The sequence below is a fragment of the Cydia fagiglandana genome, chromosome 9 (genome assembly GCF_963556715.1).
Source record: "Cydia fagiglandana chromosome 9, ilCydFagi1.1, whole genome shotgun sequence".
In the NCBI taxonomy this organism is placed as follows: Eukaryota; Metazoa; Arthropoda; class Insecta; order Lepidoptera; family Tortricidae; genus Cydia; species Cydia fagiglandana.
This window is the reverse complement of record NC_085940.1, coordinates 16,424,925-16,452,365: the sequence shown is the minus strand read 5'-3', so window position 1 is coordinate 16,452,365 and position 27,441 is coordinate 16,424,925. Positions and strand designations below refer to the sequence as shown.

At 37.8% G+C, this 27,441-nt stretch overlaps 2 protein-coding genes and 2 long non-coding RNA genes across 5 annotated transcripts in view; 2 read left to right on the top strand and 2 right to left on the bottom strand.

The window, feature by feature from the left end:
* LOC134667785 (uncharacterized) overlaps positions 1 to 27,441 on the bottom strand; it is a 197,227-nt gene that overhangs the window by 41,910 nt on the left and 127,876 nt on the right. The window contains exon 3 of the mRNA XM_063525195.1: positions 15,678 to 15,820. Coding sequence (XP_063381265.1) covers positions 15,678 to 15,820 — 143 coding nt within the window. The remainder of the gene's footprint in view (positions 1 to 15,677; positions 15,821 to 27,441) is intronic.
* On the bottom strand, positions 5,374 to 6,401 carry LOC134667515 (uncharacterized). The gene is made up of 2 exons (XR_010098643.1): positions 6,348 to 6,401; positions 5,374 to 6,260 (listed from the first exon to the last, which is right to left on the bottom strand). It is a non-coding gene; the product is annotated as an uncharacterized LOC134667515 (long non-coding RNA).
* LOC134667497 (uncharacterized) lies at positions 19,214 to 25,904 on the top strand. 2 transcript variants are annotated; one of them, XM_063524924.1, is made up of 5 exons: positions 19,214 to 19,404; positions 23,301 to 23,420; positions 24,446 to 24,596; positions 25,055 to 25,171; positions 25,482 to 25,904. In XM_063524924.1, exons 1-5 carry the CDS (start codon positions 19,375 to 19,377, stop codon positions 25,883 to 25,885), a joined length of 822 nt encoding a protein of 273 aa, XP_063380994.1. In that variant the 5' UTR covers positions 19,214 to 19,374; the 3' UTR covers positions 25,886 to 25,904. The 2 variants fall into 2 exon arrangements, with proteins under 2 accessions (XP_063380994.1, XP_063380993.1); XM_063524923.1 differs by having other exon boundaries at positions 19,214 to 19,497.
* Positions 19,958 to 20,721, top strand: LOC134667514 (uncharacterized). Its single transcript, XR_010098642.1, has 2 exons — positions 19,958 to 20,228; positions 20,548 to 20,721. It is a non-coding gene; the product is annotated as an uncharacterized LOC134667514 (long non-coding RNA).

The following is a 27,441-nucleotide window of genomic DNA, read 5'->3' as shown; positions in this document are numbered from 1 at the left end:
AATTCTAATGAAAGGTGAAACGTGTCAAGAAATGCTGAGGCAGTCTTATTATAGAAACTTTATTATATACCTACTTATAATAGGTCAAGAAATGAATGCTCAAAAAACGTTGTAGAGGGAAATGCTAGGAACACAATTTTTGACTCCGTAACTTTGTTTGGACTAGTTAGGAGGTGAACATATCAAAAGTCCCCGGCTGTAGCCCCGCTGCTGGGGGGTAGAGGGGGGTAAGAAGGTCGAATTTTTCGGTTTTTCATTGATATCTTGGAAACTTTGCGTCTTAGCGACATGGCTACTAAGACAAACCGAAAGCTGATAAAATTAGTTACAAGTTTTATCCTGTCAAGTTTTTCGATATCATGAATAGTTTTTGAGATACCCGCTCTTGAAAGTTTATTTAGGGATTTTAATTTTATCTTGATATCTACGTCAGTGAAGCTGTTAGGCCATGTTTGGTATCATTTTCGTATAAATCGGGGGTGCTGAATTCATTTATGGTATCACATTGACACCATTCCGAAGTAAAACCAAAATTTAAAAATATATATTTTTTTAAATCCCTCTTCACGGTTAAACCGCTGAACCAATTTCGTTGAAATTTGGTATAGAAATAGTTTAAATCTCGACGCACGACATAGGATAGTTTTTATAACCAAAAGCATCTTTTGAGGGTGTGAAAAGTGGGGTGGAAGTTTGTATGGGGAGTCAATAACCCCTGAACCGGTTTAGGTGAAATTTAGGACGGAATACATCTGTGATTTAGATGAAAGTGATACCAAACATGACTTCAAACCTTACCATGAACAGTATTAACCTCAGGAATTCAGTTTCGTCGACGAAGTTGAATTCCCCGCATACTCCATTTCACAACTTTAAAGGATGATTATTGAGATAAAAAGTATCTTATGTCCTGTCTTGGGACTCGAAATATCTGTATACCAAATTTCAATTAAATCGGTTGAGCGGTTTAAGCGTGAAGAGGAATAAAAAAAAAAAGGTATTTGTTTAAAGTTTATATGTTTTTTCTTAGGAATGGTGTCAATGTGATACCAAAACTGAATTCAGCACCCCCGATTTATACGAAAATGATACCAAACACGGTCTAGTAGCGTCACTAATGTAGATATCAAGATAAAATTGAAAGCCCTAAATAAACTTTCAAGAGCGGATATCTCAAAAACTATTCAAGATATCGAAAAACTTGACTGAATAAAACTTGTAACAAATTTTATCAGCTTTTGGTTTATCTTAGTAGTCATGTCGCTAAGACGCAAAATTTCCAAGATATAAGTGAAAAACCGAAAAATGAGACCTTCTTTCCCCCCTCTACCCCCCAGCACCGGGGCTACGGCCGGGGACTTTTGATATGTTCACCTCCTAACTAGTCCAAACAAAGTTACGTAGTCAAAAATTGTGTTCCTAGCATTTCCCTCTATAACTTCTTATTGCTTGGCCTATAAGTACATAATTTAATTTATGATGTTAAACTTCATAAACAAGAACCCGAAACAGTCATAATCATAATATTAATTAGTAGATTGGAAGTTTCTATAATTCCTCGAGTGAATGTATACTAAAAACAAATAATTTAGGTACCTATTAATTTAACAGGGATAGGTAAGTTGCTTTAAGCAAATAACAGACTTAATAAATTTACTTTTGAGCCCATTTACAAAGCGAGCACGACTCAGTGTTTCATCCAATTATCTAATTACTTTGAAGTCAATAAACAAAATGAGACTTTTCAAATCAAATTAAGCTGATGCTGATAAAATCAGAATTGACACGAATCGCCCAATGGCGGCGTATTTTATACAAAGACCTGCGTAGATTGCAGGAACGGAAAGGTCGGAAAGTTTACAGAAAATTTAAGAGCCCTTGCGCATTATTCGATGCCGTATCGGCGTAAAAGCTAACATTCTAAGAATTGCGTTATATTTTGCTACGGAACCATAAAAAACTGGTACGAGGAATGAATTGGGCATCATCTAGGTAAAGTTAGACCGTAAAAAAGTCTGCAGCGATTTTGATAGCCCACGCAGTGCAAGTGTAATGTTAACCGTCAAACTTCTATGAAATTATGTCGCATAAATAACACTTACACTGCGCGGGCAATCAAATCCGCTGCAGACTTTTATTGGTGCGACTATAGTTACCCGAAAACGACACCAAACTTGACTCAAAGATCCAAACTCCGCCAGATTTTTTTTCTGAGCGCCTGGAGCTCTGTACTTTAAAACCTGACGCGGAGTTCAAGCTGGCTACCGCTTTTGGGCTCAGATAGACGTGTATAATACTCGTACCAAATGGCATTGCTGTACTCAAAATTGTATACCTCTCCATACAAGCATTCCCAATAGAAAACGGATAAGGTAATAATGCATGCGTGATTTAGAAATGAGTCATATTTCATATTAGTCATAGTATCTTTTATGACCAAATTAACCTGACAAGGTGAACTGAATACAGACAGCGGGGCCATGGGGAGTCGAAGCTCGCCGACTTTTTGGGGAAATAGGCCGGCGTTTGCGGGAGAGAGGTGGTGATCCTCGCTCTGGGTCGTACTTGGTTCAACAGGTCTCCATAGCAGTTCAGCGGGGGAACGCTGCAGGCATTATGGGGACCTTTGAGCCAGGTACGATGCAGGGTGGGTTATTTTAAGCTTTGTGTAGGTTAAGTTTTATTTGAATTATTTTTAGGTTTTTTTTACAATAATTGTATTAATGATGTGAACTGAATTCAATTCAAGTTCAAATGAAAAGTAAGCATATTGTTTTACATTCCTCCTTGCTGACTTGAGTGAGTCAGAGGGAGCTTTTTGAGGAAAGTTTCGAGCATTATTCCACACTATTGATGGCATCAATAAAATTGTATAACCTCCAATATCAGACCGAAGTAAAAGCAGTGTCGTAGCGTAGGTAATATCCAAATGATGATGCCGTCCAATGTGAAAGTGAATGATTCTATTATTTTTATATCATTTTGATCCATGTTCATTCACTGATCTATGTGTTAAAATTGCTAAATATGAAACGGTGTCGTTACGCCATCTAGCCGAGCATAGGCTGGTGTGTGCGGCATCTATCCGAGAATGATTTTTTTTTTATTTCCGAGGCACTATTTTTCCTCAGACTTTATTCATCTTATACGAAGTTACATATGTCTTTGATATACCTATGTATTATGTAAAACGTTATACTTTGGGACTTTTAAAGTGGCCCTACTTTAAAACTAATCTAGACCTCTAAGAGCCACTTGCACCATCTAGTGTTAGCCACGCTAACTCGGTGTTAACCGCTAACACTTGGTTAAATTGTACAGGTAACTCTGGGTTTACCCGTTAACCCCGAGTTAGTAGCTAACCTTGGATGGCGCAAGTGGCCCAAAGCTTTTAGTGATAAGACCACCTCCTGCTACTTAGTTTTAAACTTTACTTTTTAATGAAATTCAAACTAAGCAAGCAAAACATAATTATATACGTACCTATACATTTCGTTGAAGACATTCCTATCCAACTCATGTTCCTAACCACAGCGGTTACAAAACTTATGTCAAAATAACGACTATGCCTCAGGCAGTGAAAACCGCATAACCATTTCCCGTAATGTGTTTGCAGTGGCGCAGTAAAGTTGCACCCTTACGCTGGTTCAGACTTAAAACTTGTTACACTTGTGATCTTATTTTGATGGGACCTTGAAAATCGCTGATTCTGATTGGTGCACGCGAAATGAAGTGAAAGTCATGAGATGCGCGCCAATCATTAAGGCTTCATGATATCAAAATCAGTTCAAAATATCATCACAGTGTAACACTTTTAAACTCTTGCGTTTTGTACACATATTTTTGGTATCGTCTTGGGTCGTCCCATTCGTTTTTCGTCTAGTTCGTAAATTAGTCCTATTCTGCTTTCGTCACTCATTCTACATTCGTTACAATCGTCGGTGGCTTTCAATGTAGAATGAGTGACGAAAGCAGAATAGGACTAATTTAAGAACTTGACGAAAAACGAATGGGACGACCCAAGACGATACCATATTTTTTTTTATTGGCCTTCTATTAGTAGGTACACATATTTAATTACACAATAACTGCAATTAGCTGCAATTTCTTTGTCTACCCCGAACATTGTTATAAACTAATTTCGGGTAGTTTAGTGGTGTTTATTAATATCTCCGTTGACATTTGTTGGGACGTCTTGTCTTTCTGTGACCACAGCTGGTGCAACTCAGCTGAAACGTCGGAATTAAAGGTAAAAACGAAATTATATCGCGGTAGACCCGTTTGTGTAATTAAATATCATCACAGTGTGACAGGGTGGTCATGACCCTCGCTCCTAACTAGTTGCTAGTTTAAGTTAAAAAAAAAAATTAATATTGCAAATACATTGTAAGATTTTTGAATTGTATACTTTATCAATAAAGTTCAAAACTGTAACAAGGTGTTTAATCTGAATTGGACTCCTGAATATAATAGCAGAAAGAGCGCAGTAGGAGCTGTCGTTTATATATAAAGTTTATGGACTGCCTAGCTGCTCAGGGCTATAACCGCGAAAATCGAAGTTCGCAAATTGCGGGGATTTTTCTCTGGCACTCTAATTACGCCTTCGTTGGAGTAAAAGAGAAAAATTCCCGCAATTTGCGAATTTCGGTTTTGGCAGTAGCCCCTCAGTACCTTTACCATGAGTTAACGGCAGCCGTAGTCGCTAGAGTCATTCTTGTCGATGTTTGCCGTAGACGGTAGCGACGGTGGAAACTCACTGTTGTCAATTTTTTTCGTTAGATTTTTAAAATGCATTTGGCTGGTTTGAAGAGCTCAGTCTGGTCGAGATGATTATGAAATCACAACTTGTCACAAAAAAAAAACTATTTTCCGTGGAGTTACACAACTGCCACTGTTTTTGGATAGGTATATTTTGAAATTGCGCTTAAAGGATGACTCACGCTAGACCGTGCCGTGTCCGAGCCGGAGCTTCCGGAGCTTACTTTTCTATGAAATGACAGGTGATCACGTGATGCTATCCATAGAAAACGATGCCCTGACACGGCCCGGTCTAAAGTCTCAGTCATCCTCAAGGTGACAGTCCATTTCCAACGACAGCTTGTAATAGGTGAGGGTGAGCTCTGGATATAGAGAAAATTATATTTTATATTTTTAAGACGGTTTCCGCAAACGGAAACGCGTTTCCCTGAAGTGGTCCAGAACCCCCAAGATCTACCTACTTAAAAGTTTAAAAATGCTTACGGCTAACTAAGGGCATAGATAGGGTCGTGGTTTCTGCCACAGTGGAGTGAGAATAGCGATCCAGATATTTAAAATAGGACGCCAGGATACTATCCTCATCAAACGTATGACATATCCAAATGAAAATACAAATTTATTTACTAAATGCTTTTATTCACTTTGCACCACAATAAGACCTGCTACGGCCTCAACACTTAAAATTTAAATTATATACCGTAACTATTACTAATTAAATTTAACTTAAGTACATCTCAGGCATACTCGGGCCTGTACTACACACAAAATCCTTCATAGGAATTACAGGTTTCATATTAATAATAGAATTTACCATGTAGAAAGTTCACGTTAAAAAGAAATTCAGACTTAAATATTGTTTATCCTTTCCAGCAAAGGAACACAGTCACTAATGTAAATATAAGTTTTTAACTCACAGTTTTATCGTATAAACACTTCACCTCGAGTCCAAAAATTAAGTGGAGAAGACGGCTTCCCAACTAGCATGGTGCGACACCACCCTAGATCTTCCAAAAGCCATAGGGCCTAGAAGGGACCAAGGGCCACGCCAAGGGGCAGAAGGGAGAAGAAGGCAAGCCAAGGGACAGGCCAAGCCAAGAAGGGACCCTAGAAACAAAGAAAATGTTCTAGGTTTTAGCGAGGTTATGTTATAAAAAATATATTATATTTTTAATTGGGACAAAGCGCGATTTAGCTTGCGGACATAATGAGATTAAAAAATCCTTACCGGTTTCTAAGCCGAGTCCCTTATATTAGATACCAGCCGTGGCGACGTAGGCCCACGCGGTGAAACAAGATGATGTCTCATCTTTGTCAAGGGATTGCTGGAAATTCACACCAAAACACGACATTAGCTAATTGCAATTGACAATAAACAACTTCGCCTTTCCTTTCGTATATTTAGAAAGTGTGAACAACTCACCAAGTTGGTTTGAAAGAGGTGAAAAGGTTATGCCGCCATTACAGGCGCATAGGAAGCTAGGTTAATCATATTTTGGGCCAAGCTGGAACAAAATATATCCACGATTAAAACATTGAACACCGAATTTAACAGAGTTTTAGGAAATACCATCTTTAAATAAAATACATACCCCATGAATCAATTGCCGACATGATGTACAAATTACGTCTTACATCTTGTCACGGACAGCCCATCGACACCCCATACTTTGATAATTTAAGAACGTACTTGTTACCAACATTGAGGCATAGAAATAATCTTATCGAATTAAAATGACTGCTGTTGCATTTTGGTGGCACATACCATACTTGCTTTTAACATAGACGTATTATACTTACTTTTCTTTAGGTTGGTATGATTGGTAGTAAAGTAAAACGTCAAACGTCATTTGAATTGTCGTGAACGTGTTAATACGTGGTTATTTTTTATTGTAATTTTGGTAAAATAACTTTAGCTGTTATTTAAATGGGGGCCAAATCTTTAAGGAAATGTGAAGTTTGTAGTGGGTGTGTAAGAAGACTAACTACTGACGTATTTTTGGCCAGATTTCCACTTGATCCGAACAGGTCGGTAAACTGATGTTTGTGTGCAATATTTTAATTTTTTACTTTGAGTCGTTAACAGTTACTTATTTAATTAGTTTGAATTAGTTTTAGTCGTGTACAATCCATGATTAAAACGAAAATATTTTGTGCATAAAGTATTTTTAAATAAAAAACTAAGTAACCTATGACACGAATAGTGTACGACCAATTTATCGATAATCTCTTTATTTCAGATGTCGATTATGGGCAAAGCTGAGGAAAAGGAAATGAGGATTTGGCGTATTTATTTACCTATTCAAAAGCTGAATGGAAGCAAGTTTATTTGTGGAAATCATTCTCCATCCAGTGCCTTCAATAAAAAGGGACCAGATTAAAAAAGAAAACGCGCGAATTCAGCATATTGTAATATGCCTACTTGAATAATAAACTATGTTATTTTTATCATGTAAAATATAATTGTTTATATAATGTTCTTTTATTTTATTAATCCACGTGATTCTCAAAATGTACTGTTACAGTAGTACAGTAGGTAAATACAGCAGCACGTATCGCACATTTATCGATATCGATAAACAGTAGGTACTGGAAGTGTCGAGCCCTAGCGTTGTTTTTTTTGTGTTGGTAGTATTGTGTGTGGTATTTTTTTTAACAATTATGGACTGGATGCGAGATCTTTAAGCCTGTATTTGGTGTGTTAGCATATGTACGTTCATAATTCGGTTCAACGATTGTTCGAGAGTGCCGACTCTTAAAACGGAGTGATTATATGCTCTTTGGTCACGGAATATCCCAGTGATCAAGCGAAAAATGAAATGGCAAAAGCCACAGACAAAGTGGTGAATGGAAAACTTCCCATTCAATGACATCGCAACTGACCGGATCCAATTTACAGAAAACCGAAGTCACCAAAAATAAAAAGAATTACTAATTTCGAAAGCTAAAAATAAGGACATTATTCATAACTACGAATTGCAAAATATAAAAGAACACATACTAAATGTTTATTCATAAATACTCTTTATGTATGACTGATTGTTTGTGCCACACCACAGACAACAAACCGACCGACATTGACAGACGTCAATGTTTTTACTGCAACAATAAACAACACCGATTCAACCCGTTTTACCAAGTTAAAGCTATTTACATGTAGTATAACCATGTTACAAATGTAATTCCATGGTGAAATGTGTAATCTCCAAAGAAAACAAAGTGATTATGTCCCAGCACAACGCAGGAACGAACAATGGATGCGCTAAATGCGACGAGTTATAGATGATAGTTGACCTACCATTCCGGTAAGTTTTATCCTATAAATATAGCCAAAAGCGTATATGTGAAGATTAAAAACAACATTTCTGGTCTCCGACCTTGACCTATCTACTCTAATACCCGTGTAGAACGTATATTAACCACCAAATTCTTACCAAACAAACATCTACTTTTCTAACCTATAAAGTGCCTATCTATAATAACATTCAGACGTTTATAACACTGGGTGCCTACCCTAAAGTGTTACAAGCTGCACTACTGTTCATTTTACTATGGAAATTGACAATGACAGCGACGCGTTCAGTACCGGTAGTGCAGCTGCGGTACGTTAGAAATGGAATGTTAATTACCATTAATATAAAATGTTGAAATCGCACACGCACACGTCACGCAAGCGGTGTGTCGTCTCTGTCTCTGTCGACATGCACCAGGTGTGCACAAGCCTTTAACCGTTATAAATAGGGTTTGCACGACGGATCCGAAATGTATGGGAAGATCCGCGGATCCGGATCCAGATGCGGATAATTTCATACATATCGGATCCGGATTGCAAACCCTAGTTATAAAACGTTTATCTGTATCCTCCCTTAGTTTAATATTCGCATAGCATCGCGTGTTGCAATCCTCCGCGCAAACATGCATTTCCGTCTGTCACGCGACCGAGGTTCGCGGTCAGTTTCATGTATTTGTAACTTGGTAGTCTTTGTATTGTACGGGTTCCGGTAAAGGAAGGCTTATTTTATTACTAAGCTCATGTAGGTATAATTCTTAACAAAGAAATACTTTTTTTAACGAGCCTAGGTGTCCCACTGTTGGGCAAAGAAATGCTACATCAGAAATATAATTTAGTATCTCAATGTATCTATAATGGTTTATTATAATCGTTTATATTGTTTTCGGCATTAGGATACCATAGCGATTAGCCGTACGTCAAACGAATAGAAAAAATGTATTATGTATCAGATAGTACGAAAAGTCACGTGACTAGTCCCATAGTCGTAATTTATTTAAGTTTCTATTGGAGTTTTCTGTCAATGATCTTCTTGGCTAGGCTCTAGAGGCTCAGATACGATACTTCAGCCGCGCTCCATGCGTGCACGATACGCACTGCCATCTCGCTCGTACTTATTAAATCATATAACTTCGTATCTCTGGTGGAGAGAAGCAGTAAATCGAGCTGTTTGGAGGAGATTTGGAGAGGCGTATGTCCAACAATGGGCTGAGGAAGAAGAAGAGACTAGATCATCATAACATCTTTACTGTAACTCCATATAAAATAGCAATTTGATTTACTGCACTCCCAACTTCCCTAAATAGTACCCTCGTAAGTCCCCGCGTACTCGTACAAGTACAAATTAAATTTGAGCTATGAACTCATATAGAAATAAAAGAAAGTTCCAAATTCAAAAGCGCAAAAATTGGCTTGGGTCTTACGAGAATAAATTGTGTTAGAGAGACCGAGGCACAGGTAGAAATATGGGTACTAAAACTGTATCGCAAGCACGTTGGTAGCATCTCAAAACATTTTACTCCTTATATTTCAGAGAATCGCAAGGCAGGTGCATTACCAGCAGTCTCGGCGTGTTAGCACCGAGAAATAATACATCACGGGAGAAAAGTGCACTAAAACGAATCCAATTTTGGCTAACATCCAACCTCGGCGTGGGTGGTGTAAATGATAAGCGATGGCGTATAGAAATTCGTCGAGTTTGCGCTTTTATCGCGACTTTAAACCTTAAACCATTATTTTGTCTAATTTGATGAGATAATTAAGTGAGATAATACGTCGCAATTTTTTGGCAGGTGTGATATAAGGAGCTTGCATCGCAAGCAGGGGGAGCAACACTTGAGATTCTGTACAACAGAGTCACAATAAGGGCCACTTGCACCATCCCACTAACCCGGGGTTAACCGGTTAAATCTGGTGTTACCATGGTTACCAGTACAATATGATACTAAGTTAACGGTTTAACCAGTTAACCCCGTGCTATTGGGATGGTGCAAGTGGCGCTAAGAAACTGAATGCTAGTGCAATAGACGAGCAGTCATTTCTATTTTAAGAGCAGGTTGTTGGCAAAATGCACTCTGTACATCAAATTCTAAAGATGTTATTAAGACGTTATCCATACGTTCACACTCATTAGATTTTGTGTTGGTCTGATCGCTGATTTTAACTTCACTATTCTGAATCCGCCTTATCTCGTACTTTGGGCCCGAGAAACAGCAGCTGTGGGAGTAATAGGGCGGAAAATGCTCCACAATATGTCTCGGCGGGCGTTTCTACGAGAACACGTATGAGGTGCAACAAATATGCCGACACCGTAAAACATGCATTCAACTATTGGTCGTTTTACGAAAGCTGGCGCGGAATTTCTAAGACAATGTTGACAGTACAATACAAATCTCGTGCCAGCTGTATAACCACAATGCAAAAAGTAACAGTGGTCCGTGGTCCGACTGCCTTTGACGTGTAGGTACCGAGCTAGTGACAACAACAACGGCGATGACAGCGAAGTATGAAGCTGATAGTTGATATCTAAACTATAACGTATCTGGAATGGATCTAGTACGTGTCGTCTCTTGTGAATATCTTGAAGTTCGAATACGGCAGTGATTGAATTCAATACGGATGAACAGACACCTGCATAGATATGTGAACCCCCTGCAATCAAATTTATATGCAGGGTTCAGTTATCTCTGCAGTTTACTGTACTAGTAGTAGTAAATAGTCGTTTATACTTTTGACCTCTCCTAGGGACGACGGACGACCTAAGGAATACAATGGCCCATTAGGGCCTAATTATATTGTAGGTATATGTTATAGAAGCCTCCGATTAAATAGTTTGATTTTCAATTGACGATTTCCCAACTGTCCCGCCTTCGCTTGTGACTCAGCCCCTACAATAGCAAGAGTAATATAGCGTAAAACACTTCTGAATACGTCTGAGAGCTCAGTGCACTCCCACGCCTCACCGGAGAGATACCGCGAACCTCGTTCGACGTGTTGCCTCTCTATCGCACTTGTAAAATTGTACGTAAGTGCTACAGAGAGGCAACACGTCGAACGTAGTTCGCGGTAGGCCCTCAGATGTTTCAGACCATCTCGACATTTATCTACATCCCCTTTACATTTACTTGAAAACAGGGTGAGGCAACACCAATCGGAAATATCAAACGAAAGCTTAGTTGATATCTAGAAACAAATAAATATTTGGGGACAATATTACATACATTGATCAACCTAGCCTCAAATCAAACTAAGCAAAGCTTGTACAATGGGTACTTACTAGGCGACGATTTACGAGTACATACTTATATATATAAATGTATACTTTTTTTAAATAGCCCGTTATAGTTTCCCACTGCTGGGCAAAGGCCTCTCTCTCTCCTTTTTTGAGCCTTTCCGGCCAACGATTAATAAAGGTTTCTAAATATATACTTACATACATAAATACGATAGGTAACACATAGTCCAGGACCAAATATTCGTGATAAAGACGCAAATAAACGCCCTTACCAAGATTCGAACCCTGGACCTCCTTCTTCGTAGGCAGGACTAAACATAAGCGCTCCCGACTAGGCTATAGGAGGCCGTTAAATATTTAGTAAGTTACATTTAAACATCAGCGCGCTCAACAGAAATACTACAAATACATCGTTATTATATAGGTATCTAAAAATAAACTTTGAACGAAACAAGCAATTTCTTCTGGTGTTTTTGGTACGTTTCATCAATTGAATATTCTACAGAAGGTGATTTGATTACTTTTCAAACTTCCAGAGCGGAAATTTCATGGGAAATTTCGCTAAAAGAACATTGTAACAAATTTTCTTACTTTTGTGTTTCACTCGTTTCTTGCCTTTTTTCTGTTTTACGTGGATACATCTTTCTTTGCATGCTAAAGGTGATATTTAATAATAAATAATAAATAAATATTATAGGACTTGACTAAGATTGACTAAGCCCCACGGTAAGCTCAAGAAGGCTTATGTTGTGGGTACCCAGACAACGATATATATAATATATAAGTACTTCAATACATAGAAAACAACCATGACTCGGGAACAAATATCTGTATCATAATACAAATAAATGCCCTTACCAGGATTCGAACCCGGGACCATCGGCTTCATAGGCAGGGTCACTACCCACTAGGCCAGACCGGTCGTCTATATTTAAAGGCGATAGCAACGCTGCATCACCCGTTGGTGATGACACTGATGACATTGTCAATTTTCTTGATAAAATAAGTAATATGGACTAAATGCTGATGGCGACAGCCGCTTACTCGTAATTTATCAAAGAATAAAATTGATAGTGCCATTAGTGGCGTCAACGCTGCTTCAGCAGCAGAAACGCTGATGTAGTTGCATTCCGAATGTAACCTTTGCTTGTCTTATAAGAGCAGGGGCTCATTTCTCGAGCGGTATTAGTCTAATATTATTTGTATGTTGCCATGGTAACCCATGTTACTTGACAGTTCGTGGACTAATAATATTAGTCTAATACCGTTTATGAAATGGGCCCCAACATGGGCGCACCTCCACATTTGTACCAATCATATAGCAGTACTATAGTCGCACCAATTCGTGACCTACTGGGGCCCATTTCTCGAAAGATTTTAGTTGTAAATTGTACAAAATTTCGCTGAAATAATAAATAAAACTGTTATAAAATTATTAGTATGTTGTCATGGCAACCCATACCATTGGACAGTTCGAAGACTAATAATATTAGTCTAACGTTTGACAAATGTGCCCCTGCTAAGAACAAACTGCTATCTGTAATATTTTAAGAACAATAAATCCAATAAAATCAGTTCCTAATATATTTTATGCTGAAGGTACATATAAGTAAATACATAAGAGACCCTTGAGTTCAAACAATCGTCAGAACCACGGCCAGGGTCGCAGCAACGACGATGCAAGTAAGCATGTCATGTTAACTGCAAAACGTTTCCTAAAGCAGTAGCGCCAGCTATGACCGTCTAAAACGCGAACTCAGTTAAAAATAGAACCGACTTACTTTTATCACCTTTTACTCATAAAATGTAATATCCATCTGAGTAACTCTGCACTGATGGTAAGCGAGAGAACGTGGAAGCGCAACCATAAACATGAAAGTCCTGTGAAAATATGACTTTTCTACTCTAGAGTATCTAAGCCAACTCTGCACCTTTTTTGTGCAGTTACTGTAAATTCTGTTATCATTTGTTTAATTTAGCCTTCTTTCGTACTTTGAATCGGTTTTCTTTAGCATTTTATCTACATAAAATTAGCTGGTGGGAAAAGTAAAAAAATACTCCGCTGTTTTTGTAACGTTCGCGCGTTGTTTGCTACAAAGAACTATGTTTAAAACGCTAGCTGCATGTTTAATCGAGATGCGGTGTAAAAACAAATGACTACTGGACAGTTAGTAGTGTTAGTACAGTCACCTGCAATAATATGTTACACAACGAAGGCCGCAAAAATATCTGACACGATCTTATTCGTAGAGCCATAAGAGCGTGTCACATATTTTTGCGGCGTTCGAAGAGTAACATATTATTGCAGGTGACTGTACTAGCAGCGGTTCAAAATTACCTGCACTTGTGTGCATTCCGTTGTTGGTATGCAGATAATTTGTACTTGTTACATATGGGGTCCATTTCTTGAACGATATTAGACTAATATTATTAGTCCACGAACTGTCAAATCGTATGGGTTGTCATGACAACACACTAATAATATTAGACTAATATTGTTCGAGAAATGGGCCCCTGCTTCTACTTCTGCAATTAACTGTACTAATGTTTCGTCAAGCGGATACGTTTGCAATTTTTTTTTCATTAAAGGATAAAGGATAAATTCACCATTTCGCTTTGTAGTATCATTTGCAATGCGTTTGTAAAATATCGCATTGCTATGGGCCGCCCTTTGAATGCAACGGCTATTATACCTAAACAACTCACCATTGTAAGCCTTATTGGAATACACGACGGTTGATATTACACTGTAACCGAGCGCGACAATTGATGTCTTGACGGTCTAAGGGCTATACATTAAACCAGTGGCGTAGCTAGAGGATGTGGCACCCGGGGCAGGCACCAAATTTGCGCCATAATTTAGACAAATACTGTTTAAGTATATGTGTTTTTTTAGTACATCGGTGGGTAATATGTTTACGACCTACCTGATGGTAAGCAGTCACCGCATCATATGGACGTCTACACTCCAAAAGTGTTACATGCGCGTTGCCGACCATTTTAAAACTTATGCACTTCTTTTTTGGAGTTCTCCATACTGAAGCCTCTCGAGAAAAGGGAACTTGTTCAACTTATTGTGGAATGAGCTCCCTTTTTTCGACAAATTTCCTACCGCCCGCTGTGAAAGGAATTCCTCTTAAACCGCACAGTGCGCGACCATTTAGGTTCTAGGGTGTGAGGATAAACACTCTGCCAATCCTAACACGGCGAGCGGTGCAGTGATGGCAAGCTGTCACCATTGGCAACAAGGCAGCATGTCAAACAATTCTTCAGACAACAGCTCATTGTACTTACCTACGAGCGGTAAGAAAACATCCTGTATACAGGGTGGCTAAAAAATAACTGCATTCCCGTTGCCAGGGAGGTTTTGGGATTATAATGAGCAACTTTTACTATGGCACAATCCCAAAACCTCCCTGGCAACGGGAATGTAGTTATTTTTAACCAGCCTGTATAGGAATCCCCAGTACCTACTGTCGTCCGATAAACAACATGTCACAGTTATGCACTATATGCAATTATGCAGCAGCAGCTATTGGAGTAGGTTCCGTCTACTTCTACTACGGCTCATATGCGCCGGACAAAGGGCTAGCGATCCATTTGCATAGGTAGTCTCTTGGACAGTCCATAAGATGGTAACTTCCCGACAGGAGACCCCTGCGTGAAAAGACGCGCTAACACGGAACACAACCCTGAAGCACTCGGCCCGCTCGCCTTATAAAACGAAAGCATATATAGCAACTCCCACCGAATATCCCTCTGCTTGATAGAAGTTTCTGGCATAGAGTATTCGCACTATCGCGGGATAGTGGGCGGTAGGGGGCTACCGTCGTCTTTCAAGGTCGAGTTCGAGGCAGAAAAGAGTACCTAAAAGATTGGCTTTTTCTTTTGAGCTGTGGGCCAGATTACCATCCGCATTTCACACTTCACAGTGGTGGTAAATACGACTGACAAAAGTTTTCCTGCTGTGCCTTTGGCAAGGCGGAGAGGTAGTCTTTTGCCCATTTTGGCGCCCCCCCTTGGACGGCGCCCGGGGCACGTGCCCCCTCCAACCCCCCCCTAGTTACGCCACTGCATTAAACCTAGGGACCTTAAGGGCCACCCCACACTAGCGTCTTTTGAGCATCGACGCTCCAAAGCGCTGACTATATTAGTCAGCGCTATGGAAAGTTGACTAGATGCTCACGCTCCGAAGACGCTAGTGTGGGATGGCTCTAAATAATCAGCCAGCCTAGCCAAGGTTACAAACAATCGCTATCGCTAACGAAATGCATTATGTCTCTCTATCACTCTTCCTTATTAGTGTGAAAGTGACAGTTGCGTTTCAATCGCCACGGAGCGTAAGCGATTGGCATCTTGGCTACGCGGCCAGTCTGGCTTCACTCTGGCTTCACTTACCGTTCTTGGCGGGGTCGATCTGCGCGTGCAGGATGGAGAGGCCGGGCACCACGATGGCGGGGAGGGTGCGCGAGCGCAAGAGTGGGGGAGGGGCGCGCCGGCACGCGCCGAGTGCCTCCGCCGCCGCCGCGGCCGCCGCAGCACTGTAACAATAAATCAATAGATAAGTCACATCTACATATTAAGTTAGTCTTGGGTTTGGTCTTGGGCCTCATGGGTTACCGTGGGACAGAAAGCTTGGCGTTACATGTTTACTTAGGGCTCGATTTTGGTGAACAATGAGATCAACTCACTATCTAGAGGTAAAAAGAGAAGGGGACTATATTTAAATTAGTATAAGTAACTAAAAAGTTAATCAACAAGTAAGTATAGTTTGAATAATCTCAGGTGAATTTTTCGAGTTCGCGTGCTAATCCGTTAAACAAAAGCCTTTGTTTCTACAACCACGTGCCAAAGCAACCATGTCGTTTGAAAAGCAACTATCGTGATAGTATTAAGGTTCAAATTATAACACTTTAAACTCTCGCGTTTTGTACACATATTCAATTACACAAACGGGTCTACCCGGGTGCAACTCAGCTGAAACGTCGGAATTAAAGGTAAAAACAATGAAATTATATCGCGGTAGACCCGTTTGTGTAATTGAATAAGGTTCAAATTCATATGACAGCTTGTTCAGAGAACAATTAAGGTGGTCTTGTTTTTAGAGATAGCAAAAACGTGATATCTCCGAATGAGCTGACTCAAGAATTTGAACCATATAATAGAATGGTAAATTTGCTTTTTAAATGGGTTTGTTCCCGTTACTTACGTCGAGGGTATTAGCAGTAAGCATTGTAACCACTGCATAAAGGAAACAATATCTTTTGTTTAACAGATTAGAGTCCGAGCCCGAAAAATTCACCTGAGATTATTCAAACTATACCTATATTTTAAAAGATGCACGAAGAAAACGAAAATTATGCTTAATCCATTTCACATTTAAATTGGAGAATTTATGCTTAATTATGGATAACTACTACGTACATATTTTTGAGATAAAGTACTATGTTTTGGAATTACATACATACTTACCTATGTTACAAGTGAAACTGAAGCATTTCATTCAGGTTCTTTGAATTATAGGTCAGGAAATGAATGCTCAAAAAACGTTGTAGAGGGAAATGCTAGGAACACAATTTTTGACTCCGTAACTTTGTTTGGACTAGATAGGAGGTGAACATATCAAAAGTCCCCGGCTGTAGCCCCGCTGCTGGGGGGTAGAGGAGGGTAAGAAGGTCGAATTTTTCGGTTTTTCATTGATATCTTGGAAACTTCGCATCTTAGCGACATGACTACTAAGACAAACCGAAAGCTGATAAAATTAGTTACAAGTTTTATCCAGTCAAGTTTTTCGATATCTTGAATAGTTTTTGAGATACACGCTCTTGACAGTTTATTTAGGGATATTAATTTTATCTTGATATCTACATCAGTGATGCTGTTAGGCCAAGTTTGGTATAATTTTCGTATAAATCGGGGGTGCTGAATTCATTTATGGGATCACATTGACATTATTCCGAAGTAAAACCAAAATTAAAAAAAAATATATTGTATAAAATCCCTCTTCACGCTTAAACCGCTGAACCAATTTCGTTGAAATTTGGTATAGAAATAGTTTCAGTCTCGACACAGGACATAGGATAGTTTTTATAACCAAAAGCATCTTTATAGGGTGTGAAAAGTGGGGTGGAAGTTTGTATGGGGAGTCAATGACCGCTGAACCGGTTTAGATGAAATTTAGGATGGTATACATCTGTGATTTAGATGAAAATGATACCAAATATGACTTCAAACCTTACCTTAAGCAGTATTAACCTCAGGAATTCAGTTTCGTCGACGAAGTTGAATTCCCCCCATACTCCATTTCACAACTTTAAAGGATGATTATTGAGATAAAAAGTATCTTATGTCCTGTCTTGGGACTCGAAATATCTGTATACCAAATTTCAATTAAATCGGTTAAGCGGTTTAAGCGTGAAGAGGAATTTAAAAAAAGGTATTTGTTTAAAGTTTATATGTTTTTTCTTAGGAATGGTGTCAATGTGATACCAAAAATGAATTCAGCACCCCCGATTTATATGAAAATTATACCAAACACGGCCTAGCAGCTTCACTAATGTAGATATCAAGATAAAATTGAAAGCTCTAAATAAACTTTCAAGAGCGGATATCTCAAAAACTATTAAATATATCGAAAAACTTGACTGAATAAAACTTGTAGCAAATTTTATCAGCTTTCGGTAGTAGTCATGTCGTTAAGATGCGAAGTTTCCAAGATATCAATGAAAAACCGAAAAATTCGACCTTCTTACCCTCCTCTACCCCGCAGCACCGAGGCTACAGCCGGGGACTTTTGATATGTTCACCTCCTATCTAGTCCAAACAAAGTTACGGAGTCAAAAATTGTGTTCCTAGCATTTCCCTCTATACTAGGGTTGCCATACGTCCCGGTACGCCGGGACATGTCCCGGTTTGAAGCATGATGTCCCGGTGTCCCGGCCCATAAGCAAATTGTCCCGGTTTATAAATCATAGTTATTCAGTAGGGGGCTTGACTTGGTAAATAATAATATACCTACTTTTTTTCCTTTTGAAGTACGAAATCCTAAAAATCAGGTAGATTTACTTACTACTATCTCGAAAAAATTCCGCGCTCGCTTCGCTTGCGTTTTCATTTACGTACCTACATTATTTGTGGCAATTAAGTTGAATTTTGGTACACATATATTATGTAAATCTATAACCCGAAGACGGACATGTAACGTAAATAAAATGAATTTTAAACATTGGGGGCACTTATTGGGGGGTAAATGAGACAGCTAAAAAACAAAGTTATGCAAACTATATCGTGTTATATATCAAGTGATAGAGCTGTGGGAATCTCAAATATATTTTATTAATAATTTTAAGATTAATAGTTTAGAAGTAATTTAATTAAATAGGCAAAAAATTACCATTTCCCCCCTTTATCTCCGAAACTACTAAAATTAAAATATATATATATATACTAAATAGTTCTTTACCTATAGATGACAGAAAAACCTATTAGAAATATGCAGTCAAGCGTGCGTCGGACTTATTACTAAGTTTTTGATCGTCCCTTACGGGTCTTTTTTAAACATTTCACTCACGTTTCACATCAAAATATACATTGTTGAAAATTGTGTAATGTACGGAACCCTTGGAAGGCGAGTCCGACTCGCACTTGGCCGATTTTCTTTAAACGTCCCGGTCTGAGCCCCCACACTTATGGCAACCCTACTCTATACGTTCTTATTGCTTGGCCTATTAATAATTATAAAAAGTATCTTCCTATCATGAATATTGGACATTTGCGTAACTAGTTACTATATTCATAACCATAATATCTACATTAAAAAAAAGATTCGTCCAACATACAGACTGCTTAGCATAACTTGCGCGTGACAACGCTAACGGCCACGACATTACGCGTCGCTGCCGCCGTCACCAGTCGCGTAATGTGGCCGAGCCGTAAGCGGGTCAGACATAGCAAGCATTCAGCACTCAAGTTCCTTTCGCGAATTTCATTTGTTTCTATTTCAGGGAAATGCATTTGAGTTTATGCAAGAGCGGCCGTAAAGTTGATTGTATTTATTTACGGCCCACGTGGCCGTTAAATCCCTATTGACTCCAACATGCTGCCACATTTGGATCTCACTGTTCTGGTAATTTTATTGGATTTATGTTTTCGCATTCCTGATGCGGTTTATGGGGTTGTTGGGTTCGTATTGAAGTGGTTTTGGAGTGTCATAATGTTGGTAATACACTATGGCTGTAGGTATTTACATACCTATATATATGATTCGGTAACTTTCCATTTATCATTATCTGCACCTCTAGCACATCTTGCATCCGCGACTTAGACCGCGACTCGAGTCGCCATTCCCGCGGCTGTCAAATCTGTCGATTTCCGTAGCATAACTTGTACCCGCGACTGCAACAGCCGCGTAGAGAACTCAAAGTCGCGGCGCGACTCGTCAGTGTTACCCGGCGAAATCAAAGTCTAAACAAATCGATATTTGCAAGTGGCAACACTGAATCGGAAACCAGGGATGCGCTAAATCATTCGTTCTTTGGTGATAAAAAATCTAGTTTTTTTGTCGATGGTTAAGTTTTTCCTGTCAAAGTCAAGGAACTTTCAAATTTTGTCAACATTTAATTACGGGAAAAAATATGAAAATATGTAAGTAATAGAGCCTTATATACTTAATATTGATAATATTCCATAAAATATATATTGTTTAAAATTTTCTGTTTAATAAACCTTTTAAATAAAATATTTTTGTAAGTAACTATAATAATGGAATTGCTATTATTGGTTTTGTTCTCATATTCCTGTTGTAAATAGTGTTTTTTTTTTTCAGAATAAGTTCAGCATTATCCTAGACACGATTGATATCCCAGCACCCAAAGGAAAATATTATTAACAGGAACGTGCCAACGGGACCCGAAGTGGAGATTCAGGAAAAGAAACACACTAGGCAAGCTTGTAGGTTTCAAACGCGGAGCTGTCCCCTTTTCTAAATTAACTAAGATGTGAGAAGCGCTTTAGCTTTAAGAACACCACTGAGGAAGTGAACTATTAATAATTACCCTAATGGTTATGGCGTACCTATCTAAGCTGCCACAGTAACTCTCAAATAAGTTTCATATAGTTTTTCTTGTGCCAATAATGGATGGCATGTGTGTGTACTGTGTACCTAACTGTTTATGATTTGACAAATTGATATGAAAAGCTTATTTCATAGTCCTCGATGAAGTCATGACCATATTTTATTGTCTTGTTTACAAACCAATTTTCTTTCCAGGGTGATATTTAATTGTCCTACGCCGCATGTCGAAGAAAAAGGAAGAGAGAAAATACTTTTCAAGGGTAATAAAGAAGATTCTTACAATTTCTCTATAGTGGTTCTAGATGTTAATATATATTAGGTTTAATAATAAGAAATATATAAGGCAAAGCAATATACTATTAATTTAAATATTGTTTTTTTTCTCTCCTGTATTTTTACCTGAAAAGAAACAAAAATAAAGTAGGTAGGTATAAAGTACCTAGAACTCCTAGAAGCCATTATTTTTTTTTTTTTTTTTTTTTTTAATTTATTTAGAAAACAAACAGCCTTTTACAAATAAGTCTTACAAAAATTATTGAAAATAGGCCTAAAGTTTCATATGTTACTAGGTTGACTATTACAATAAAGGTAGTAGGTTACTTAATTATAAATTACCCGAAGGTATTATATAGTTGTGAATACTACACGCAAATAAAGTAAGAATACAATGCGAAATATAACTAGAAACAATTTTTTCAATTACTAGAAAACAAAATATGCCGAACTTTGTTCTTGAAAACGGACAAACTATGAACAAAAATGTCTATATCATTAAGCGATTCATTATACATATTACAAGTGCGCCTAAAGAAAGAATTTTTAGCATACTGTGTGCCACAGGAAGAAATAGAAAAGGTAGGTTTAGAACGTGAGTGGAACCGAGAAATTTTGAAGGAAATGTTTTCTAATAGTGGGTTGGAATCAATATGATTTCTAATAATTTTAAATAAGAATAAAATATCTAGATATGCTCTTCTTTTTTCCAAAGGAGGAAGTCTATGTCTAGCTGCTGACGAAAGATAGTCACAGTTATAGCGGCCGGTTCTATAATCAAGGGACTTACAAAAAATTTTCTGAATCCTTTCAAGTCGAGACTTATGAATACCGAAATGTGGGCTCCAAACAACACTACCAAACTCCAAAATACTACGGACGAAAGAGTAATACAAGACTTTTAACGTGAGCGTACTTTTGAATGGTTTACTTAAACGCAAGATCATGCCTAGCTTTTATAGGCTAGGCATTATTAATTAATAGCTCCCCAAGGCCCACTTCATACCTAATGTTGACAGCAACGTATCATAGCATGATCGTATCAGGCCCTGTCAAACATGAAGTGAAACATCTAGAACACGGGTATGATCTAGAGGAGTTTCAATATGGTAGACCATATGATAACCGTACCTATGCTACCTACGCAGACTATGACATGAGCGTAACGACTCCTTCAAAATATTGTTGGTCGGCTCGGTCCAGTCACGTCACGGTATGGTGTTGGCAGGGGACGGAATGGTTTAGTGGGTGTTGACTGATAATATTTCATACAAAGCATGATTTTGAGCCGGACATGATCCTGTTATAGCCACGTATTACATCATTCTGTTACAGTACGATGCAGCGGGCACAGGCCACATGTTTTGTTGAAGTCGAGGAAGGTTCCAAACGGTACCTAAATAGTAAGAGATTGTTGAAATTAGACATCTAACCGTGATCCTAAATATTACTACTAAGACTATGGCTTACTTAATAAGTTTGGATAGTTTGTTTTGAATATTTGTACCTACCCACCTCATCGGCTTCATTTATGTACAAGCAAGCGGGCTCCGTTGTTAGGTTGATGAAAGTTTTGTGTAAGGAAGTCTTAGGATTACTTTTACAAACTTACGAACTTGAATTGAAATTTAAAAATCCTACATATGTACCTAATTACTTAATTGAGTACCTACAAGCTAGCTGTTTGAAATTAAAGTTGTAAAGATGATGGGTGTGTTGTGGTACTTGTAGATATCACCGTGCATAATCGATATAAGCGTGCGTAAAGCGCATTTAGTGATTGTTCCATACTTCCTAATTCCTTAGGGCAATAAGTAATTATACAAATTATATTATTACATAATATATGAAACTTGTTTTTAAGTTATAATTATCATGAGTTTAGTTAAAAACGTACAAGCAAACCACCCGCGAGAGCGAGTCGCGTTATAAAGTCGCGTAGACTTCGACTCGCGGATTGACATAAAGACGAGAGAATATTTTGTCTCAAAATAGGCAGTTGTGCTACGGATTTTAGTTCAAAGTCGTGATCGTTGTCATTTTCTGACAGTGACACCTGATCGCGAGTTTGTCGTGGCTCTCGCGCGTGAGTTGTGCTGCCAACACGCGACAAGCCGCCAAGTCGCGCCGATCTGTCACTTCTCACGCCTGTCGCGGCCAGTTGTGCTAGAGGTGCTGTTGTGCTAGAGGTGCTGTACGGCTACCATCAGTTTGGCATTGCCATAAACGCTATCGTGAACGTAATTTATTTTCTATGCATCTCGCTCGTACTGACATATTGGTGCGAAAGAAGTATACAGAAAGTAAATTATGTTCACGATAGCGTTTATGTCAATGCTAAACTGATGGTAGCCGTACTGATAGTTTTAATGGAACTCGGCACCCACAATTCATTTTAAACCTAATTTGTATTAAATTCCACATGATACTAAACTTATTGTTAGTAAGTCAGGTAAATTTGTTTTAAAAACTACGACCTCAGTAGACCATCGGAAATTAATGACTTCGTTCTTATTTCATTAGAATATGTTTTAAAATTTTTGTACCTATGCGTATTATTGATCATATTTTTTACTAAACATTTTTTTTATGTGGCATTTTACATCTATGCTACAAGCGTTCTTCAAGAGTTAGTCAACCATCAGCGTATTTAATTTGGAATTTATTATTTTCAGTTGACATTAAACGTGGTTATATTATCATCGGGTGATAAGATTGATACACCGATACAAAGAATTCCACTGGCACCGAACGAAGCTTCATTTCTAGAAAGTAAAGATGTATTACTGCAAATGGTGGGTAAGAAATATTTAGTAACGGGGTCTCTATTGTTTCCCAAAAAGATTTAAGTCATAATGTATTGTTTGCCCGCATTTTCGTTACTCATAATTCATTTGCTTCAGAAACGCGTCAGTTTTCAGGATTGCCATAAAAGAAACCTAACCTAACCTATCTATAGGATAACCTTAAGAAAACCCTGCAAGGTTAACGGTTTCAGTTTTATGACTAACGATAATAAGACAAACAATACATTATGACTTAAAACTTTATGGGAAACAAAGGGACCCCACTAGTAACGACATCCATGACAGCTAAGGGTCCACGAGGCAACCGACAGAAGAGAGGAAGGATAATATGATATTCCACTGGCAACCTACCAAAACATGTCATTACTCGTAGTGACTGTACAACATTACTACACAAAAAGTCACAATTTGACAGTAATTTGACGCCCTCAAAGATATGTTTACACTTTTGCACCTTACTCCTTTTTAATGAGGTGAAAAACGTAAACATATTTTTGACGTTGACTGTACATAATTTTCATTAATACCAAGATGATCGGTTGATGACGTATACTATACACTTTTACACGAACCAACATTATATTTTTTGTACCTACACATAGATACATTATAAAACAACAACTTTTCTCCATATTTTTAATTCATCATCATCATCATCATTATTTCAGCCTATATATGTCCCACTGCTGAGCACAGGCCTCCTCTCATGCGCGAGAGGGCTTGGGCTATAGTCCCCACGCTAGCCCAATGCGGATTGGGGACTTCACATACACCTTTGAATTTCTTCGCAGATGTATGCAGGTTTCCTCACGATGTTTTCCTTCACCGAAAAGCTAGTGGTAAATATCAAATGATATTTCGTACATAAGTTCCGAAGAACTCATTGGTACGAGCCAGAATTTGAACCCGCGACCTCCGGATTGAAAGTCAGACGTCATATCCACTCGGCCACCACTGCTTTTTACTCGTACTTCGTTATTTTTAATTAATTGCACGTTATCTTTGAGTTACAGCTAGAAAAGAAACTAAAAGAAATTAAAGAAAACAAGAAATTAAAAAATGGTAACGGCGAAGTTTTGCCCAAGCACGTAGATTTTAATCTGAAATCTAATGGAATTAGTGCTGTTGGCGAAGCTGAGCTCCTTCTGCGACACGGCAGTAATGGTAAAAATATTTTTAAAGATATACTTACACTGAAGGGTGCATTGGAGATCCAGCAAGAGAGAGTAGCTAGAGAGAGAGAGAGAGAGAGAGAGAGAGAGAGTGTAGATAGATAGAGAGAGAGAGAGCGATAGAGAAGATAGAGAGAGAGAAGAGATAGAGAGAGAGAGAGAGAGATAAGAGAGTAGACGAGAGAGAGAAGAGAGTAGAAGAGAGAGAGAGAGAGAGAGAGAGAAGAGAGTTTGTGAGTGCGAACCGATTAAGGGTAACATTCCATTTCTGACCGCAGCTGCACTACTAGTAGCGTCAGTGTTATTGTCAATTTCCATAGTAAAATTAATGGTAGTGCTGCTGTCGTTGGAAATGGACTGTCACCTTAAATGTGAAGTGAATAACTAGATGTCTCTAAGAGTGAGTTGAGTGAGAAATAAATGATTTAACAAAGGCAAAATACTTTTTAGGCCTAGGATCAGTGAATATGACCGCTGAAGGCATATCCAACGTCGGAAGAGTGCAGCTTCTTTTAGGGACTGGTGACAATGGCTTACGCATACCTGGTCTCAGTAATCTGTTCTCTGGTAAGTCTAGTCAACACCAAAATTTTCATCACCAACATCATCATAACTTAAGAGCTTTGCTCTTGTCGGTGGAGTAATCGCCAATCATTTCTTTCTTGTGCCAGTCTTTTAATTCCCTCATACGACGCATTTCGACCAAAATTTTACAGAAATTAAACAGTCAGTATCTTCAAATCAAGCTAATCATAAATGTGAGTCTAACTCAATCAAATAACCATCTACCGGAATTTTTACCAGTAAATTTAACTGCATGTTATTATTTTCGTAGAATGTTCTCACAATATTAACGTTCTTTATTACAATTCAAAAGGTTCATCAGTCAGACCCGGAGACAAAAATTACGACAATCAGCTACAACAAGTCAGTCAGAATGATGTTGATTTTGGATTCAGAAGGCAAACAAACGTCTCAAGTGGTAATAATACTGATGATAAAGTAAATGAAGCTGCAGAAACAGTTAATGCTGTAAAAGATCATAAAGCTATAAAAATTGATGAAAAAGATAAAGCAGAACCACTAAATAGTACAGCAACTGAGACAACACCGGTTGCAGCTAAAGCAGACTATGTACCGATAGTACCAAAAGCAAGCAATACTACAGCCAATGTCGCAAGTAGCAGCCCAGTTGTTAACTCTGATGCTTCTATTAAAAGTGATACTGTTACTGTTAGCGGTGCGGCAAGCAATGTAGAAAATGTAAATAAAATTAAGTAAATGATCTAAATATACATTTATGTGCAATTTTTCTTTTTATTCAAGTTCCTAGTCCTACCACTAATTTGAATACTTATGCTTATTTAATACCCACAGATTAGATTTGATGTAACATTCAGTACACACATAGGTACATATATTTGTATATACCACTTAATTTGGTAGCTTCTAAAATCTAATATTATCATAGCGAAATCTAATACAGAAGACTCAGAAGTACGCTTTACTTGCATAAATTGAATCATAGTACTTAACCCTTATCTTGGCATCGTAACACCCGTGATACATGGAACTTAAAAAAATCTAGCAGGTTCACTTTATTACCTAGCACAATAATTCTGCCATCAATATGTCGAGCTACCCTCCTTACTTATAGAAAAAAAAATTGACACGAGTGTCATTGTAAATTAATTAGTAATAATCAATATGGCGCCGCGGAAACAATAGATTTCGGTTCGTACTGGAAGTTTTGCATTTATTTCTTATGTTAGTATATATTTTTCCATAATCTACATTTTGATATCTTTACTGTCTCTTAGTGCATACATATTTACAGTGCCTTCGAATTTAAAAACATTTAATACACAGAACCTTACATGAAACTGTTATGTATTATATTTGATACACTGCCAAGAACTTAGAAATGTACATATCGAAAGGATTGTATTACATTTAATACATTGCCAAGTTATCGTCAAAATATCTTTACATGATTTTTTATTTTTTTTTATTTTTGTGGGGTTACAAAACATGCTTCAATTATTTAATATTAGTTGTCGTATTATTTAGTTATTAAACTTTGATCTTTTTAAGTACTAGATGTTATTTAACTATATATTCCTACGCTGTAGCATTATTGCTACGCCGTAGCCTGTAGCACGGAAAAATATGTGTATGGCAAAAAATGGCCCCAAAGTAAAAAAAAAATATTTTTGTTTACTTTTAATTATTTGTTTACTTTTCTTATTTTACTCAACTTTTTGCTGACGACTTTTTTGAAATTTTACGGGATCTAAATTTCCGCCCATGTGAACAGGTATTCGTAGATATAATTTATTTTTACAGGTTTAATAGTCATCTGATGCTTTAGATTGCATTAAATTAGCAGTAAATGCAAATTTCTGTTGCATTACATGTTTTATTTTTATTAAAATCTTCATTTTTCTTCTAAAAAGTAGGTAACTATTTTGTCGAGTTATTGGCACTGTATCAAATATGATACATATGATTTTCCGAAACTGGAAAATCCTGGATTTTTTTTCTTAATTTTTAATAGTCTAGTATGCTCAATAGGTGACAAAAAACTAAAAAAATGTTTATATTTAAGATATTCTGAGCCTTGCCAAGATAAGGGTTAATATTCTATTTCAGTAGGTAATTTAAATACCGATAACTAAACCAATGCATTATACTCGTACGCTTAAATTATATTATAGAAGTTGAGTACCCTTGGTATTTAAATTACATTTTTTGTTGAAATACTTTGCTTATAAGCTTTCTATGACATATATCAAATGTACAACAAATTATTAACGATTTCTCTGTCTGTGGTGGCA

What these genes read in the sequence shown, in the direction of transcription:
- LOC134667497 (XM_063524923.1), top strand. Translation starts at nt 19,375, where the DNA reads ATGCTGCCACATTTGGATCTCACTGTTCTGGTAATTTTATTGGATTTA. An exon ending in TTTGGAGTGTCATAATGTTG is followed by an intron (nt 19,498 to 23,300) that starts GTAATACACTAT and finishes TATTATTTTCAG; the next exon opens with TTGACATTAAACGTGGTTAT. An exon ending in AAGATGTATTACTGCAAATG is followed by an intron (nt 23,421 to 24,445) that starts GTGGGTAAGAAA and finishes TTTGAGTTACAG; the next exon opens with CTAGAAAAGAAACTAAAAGA.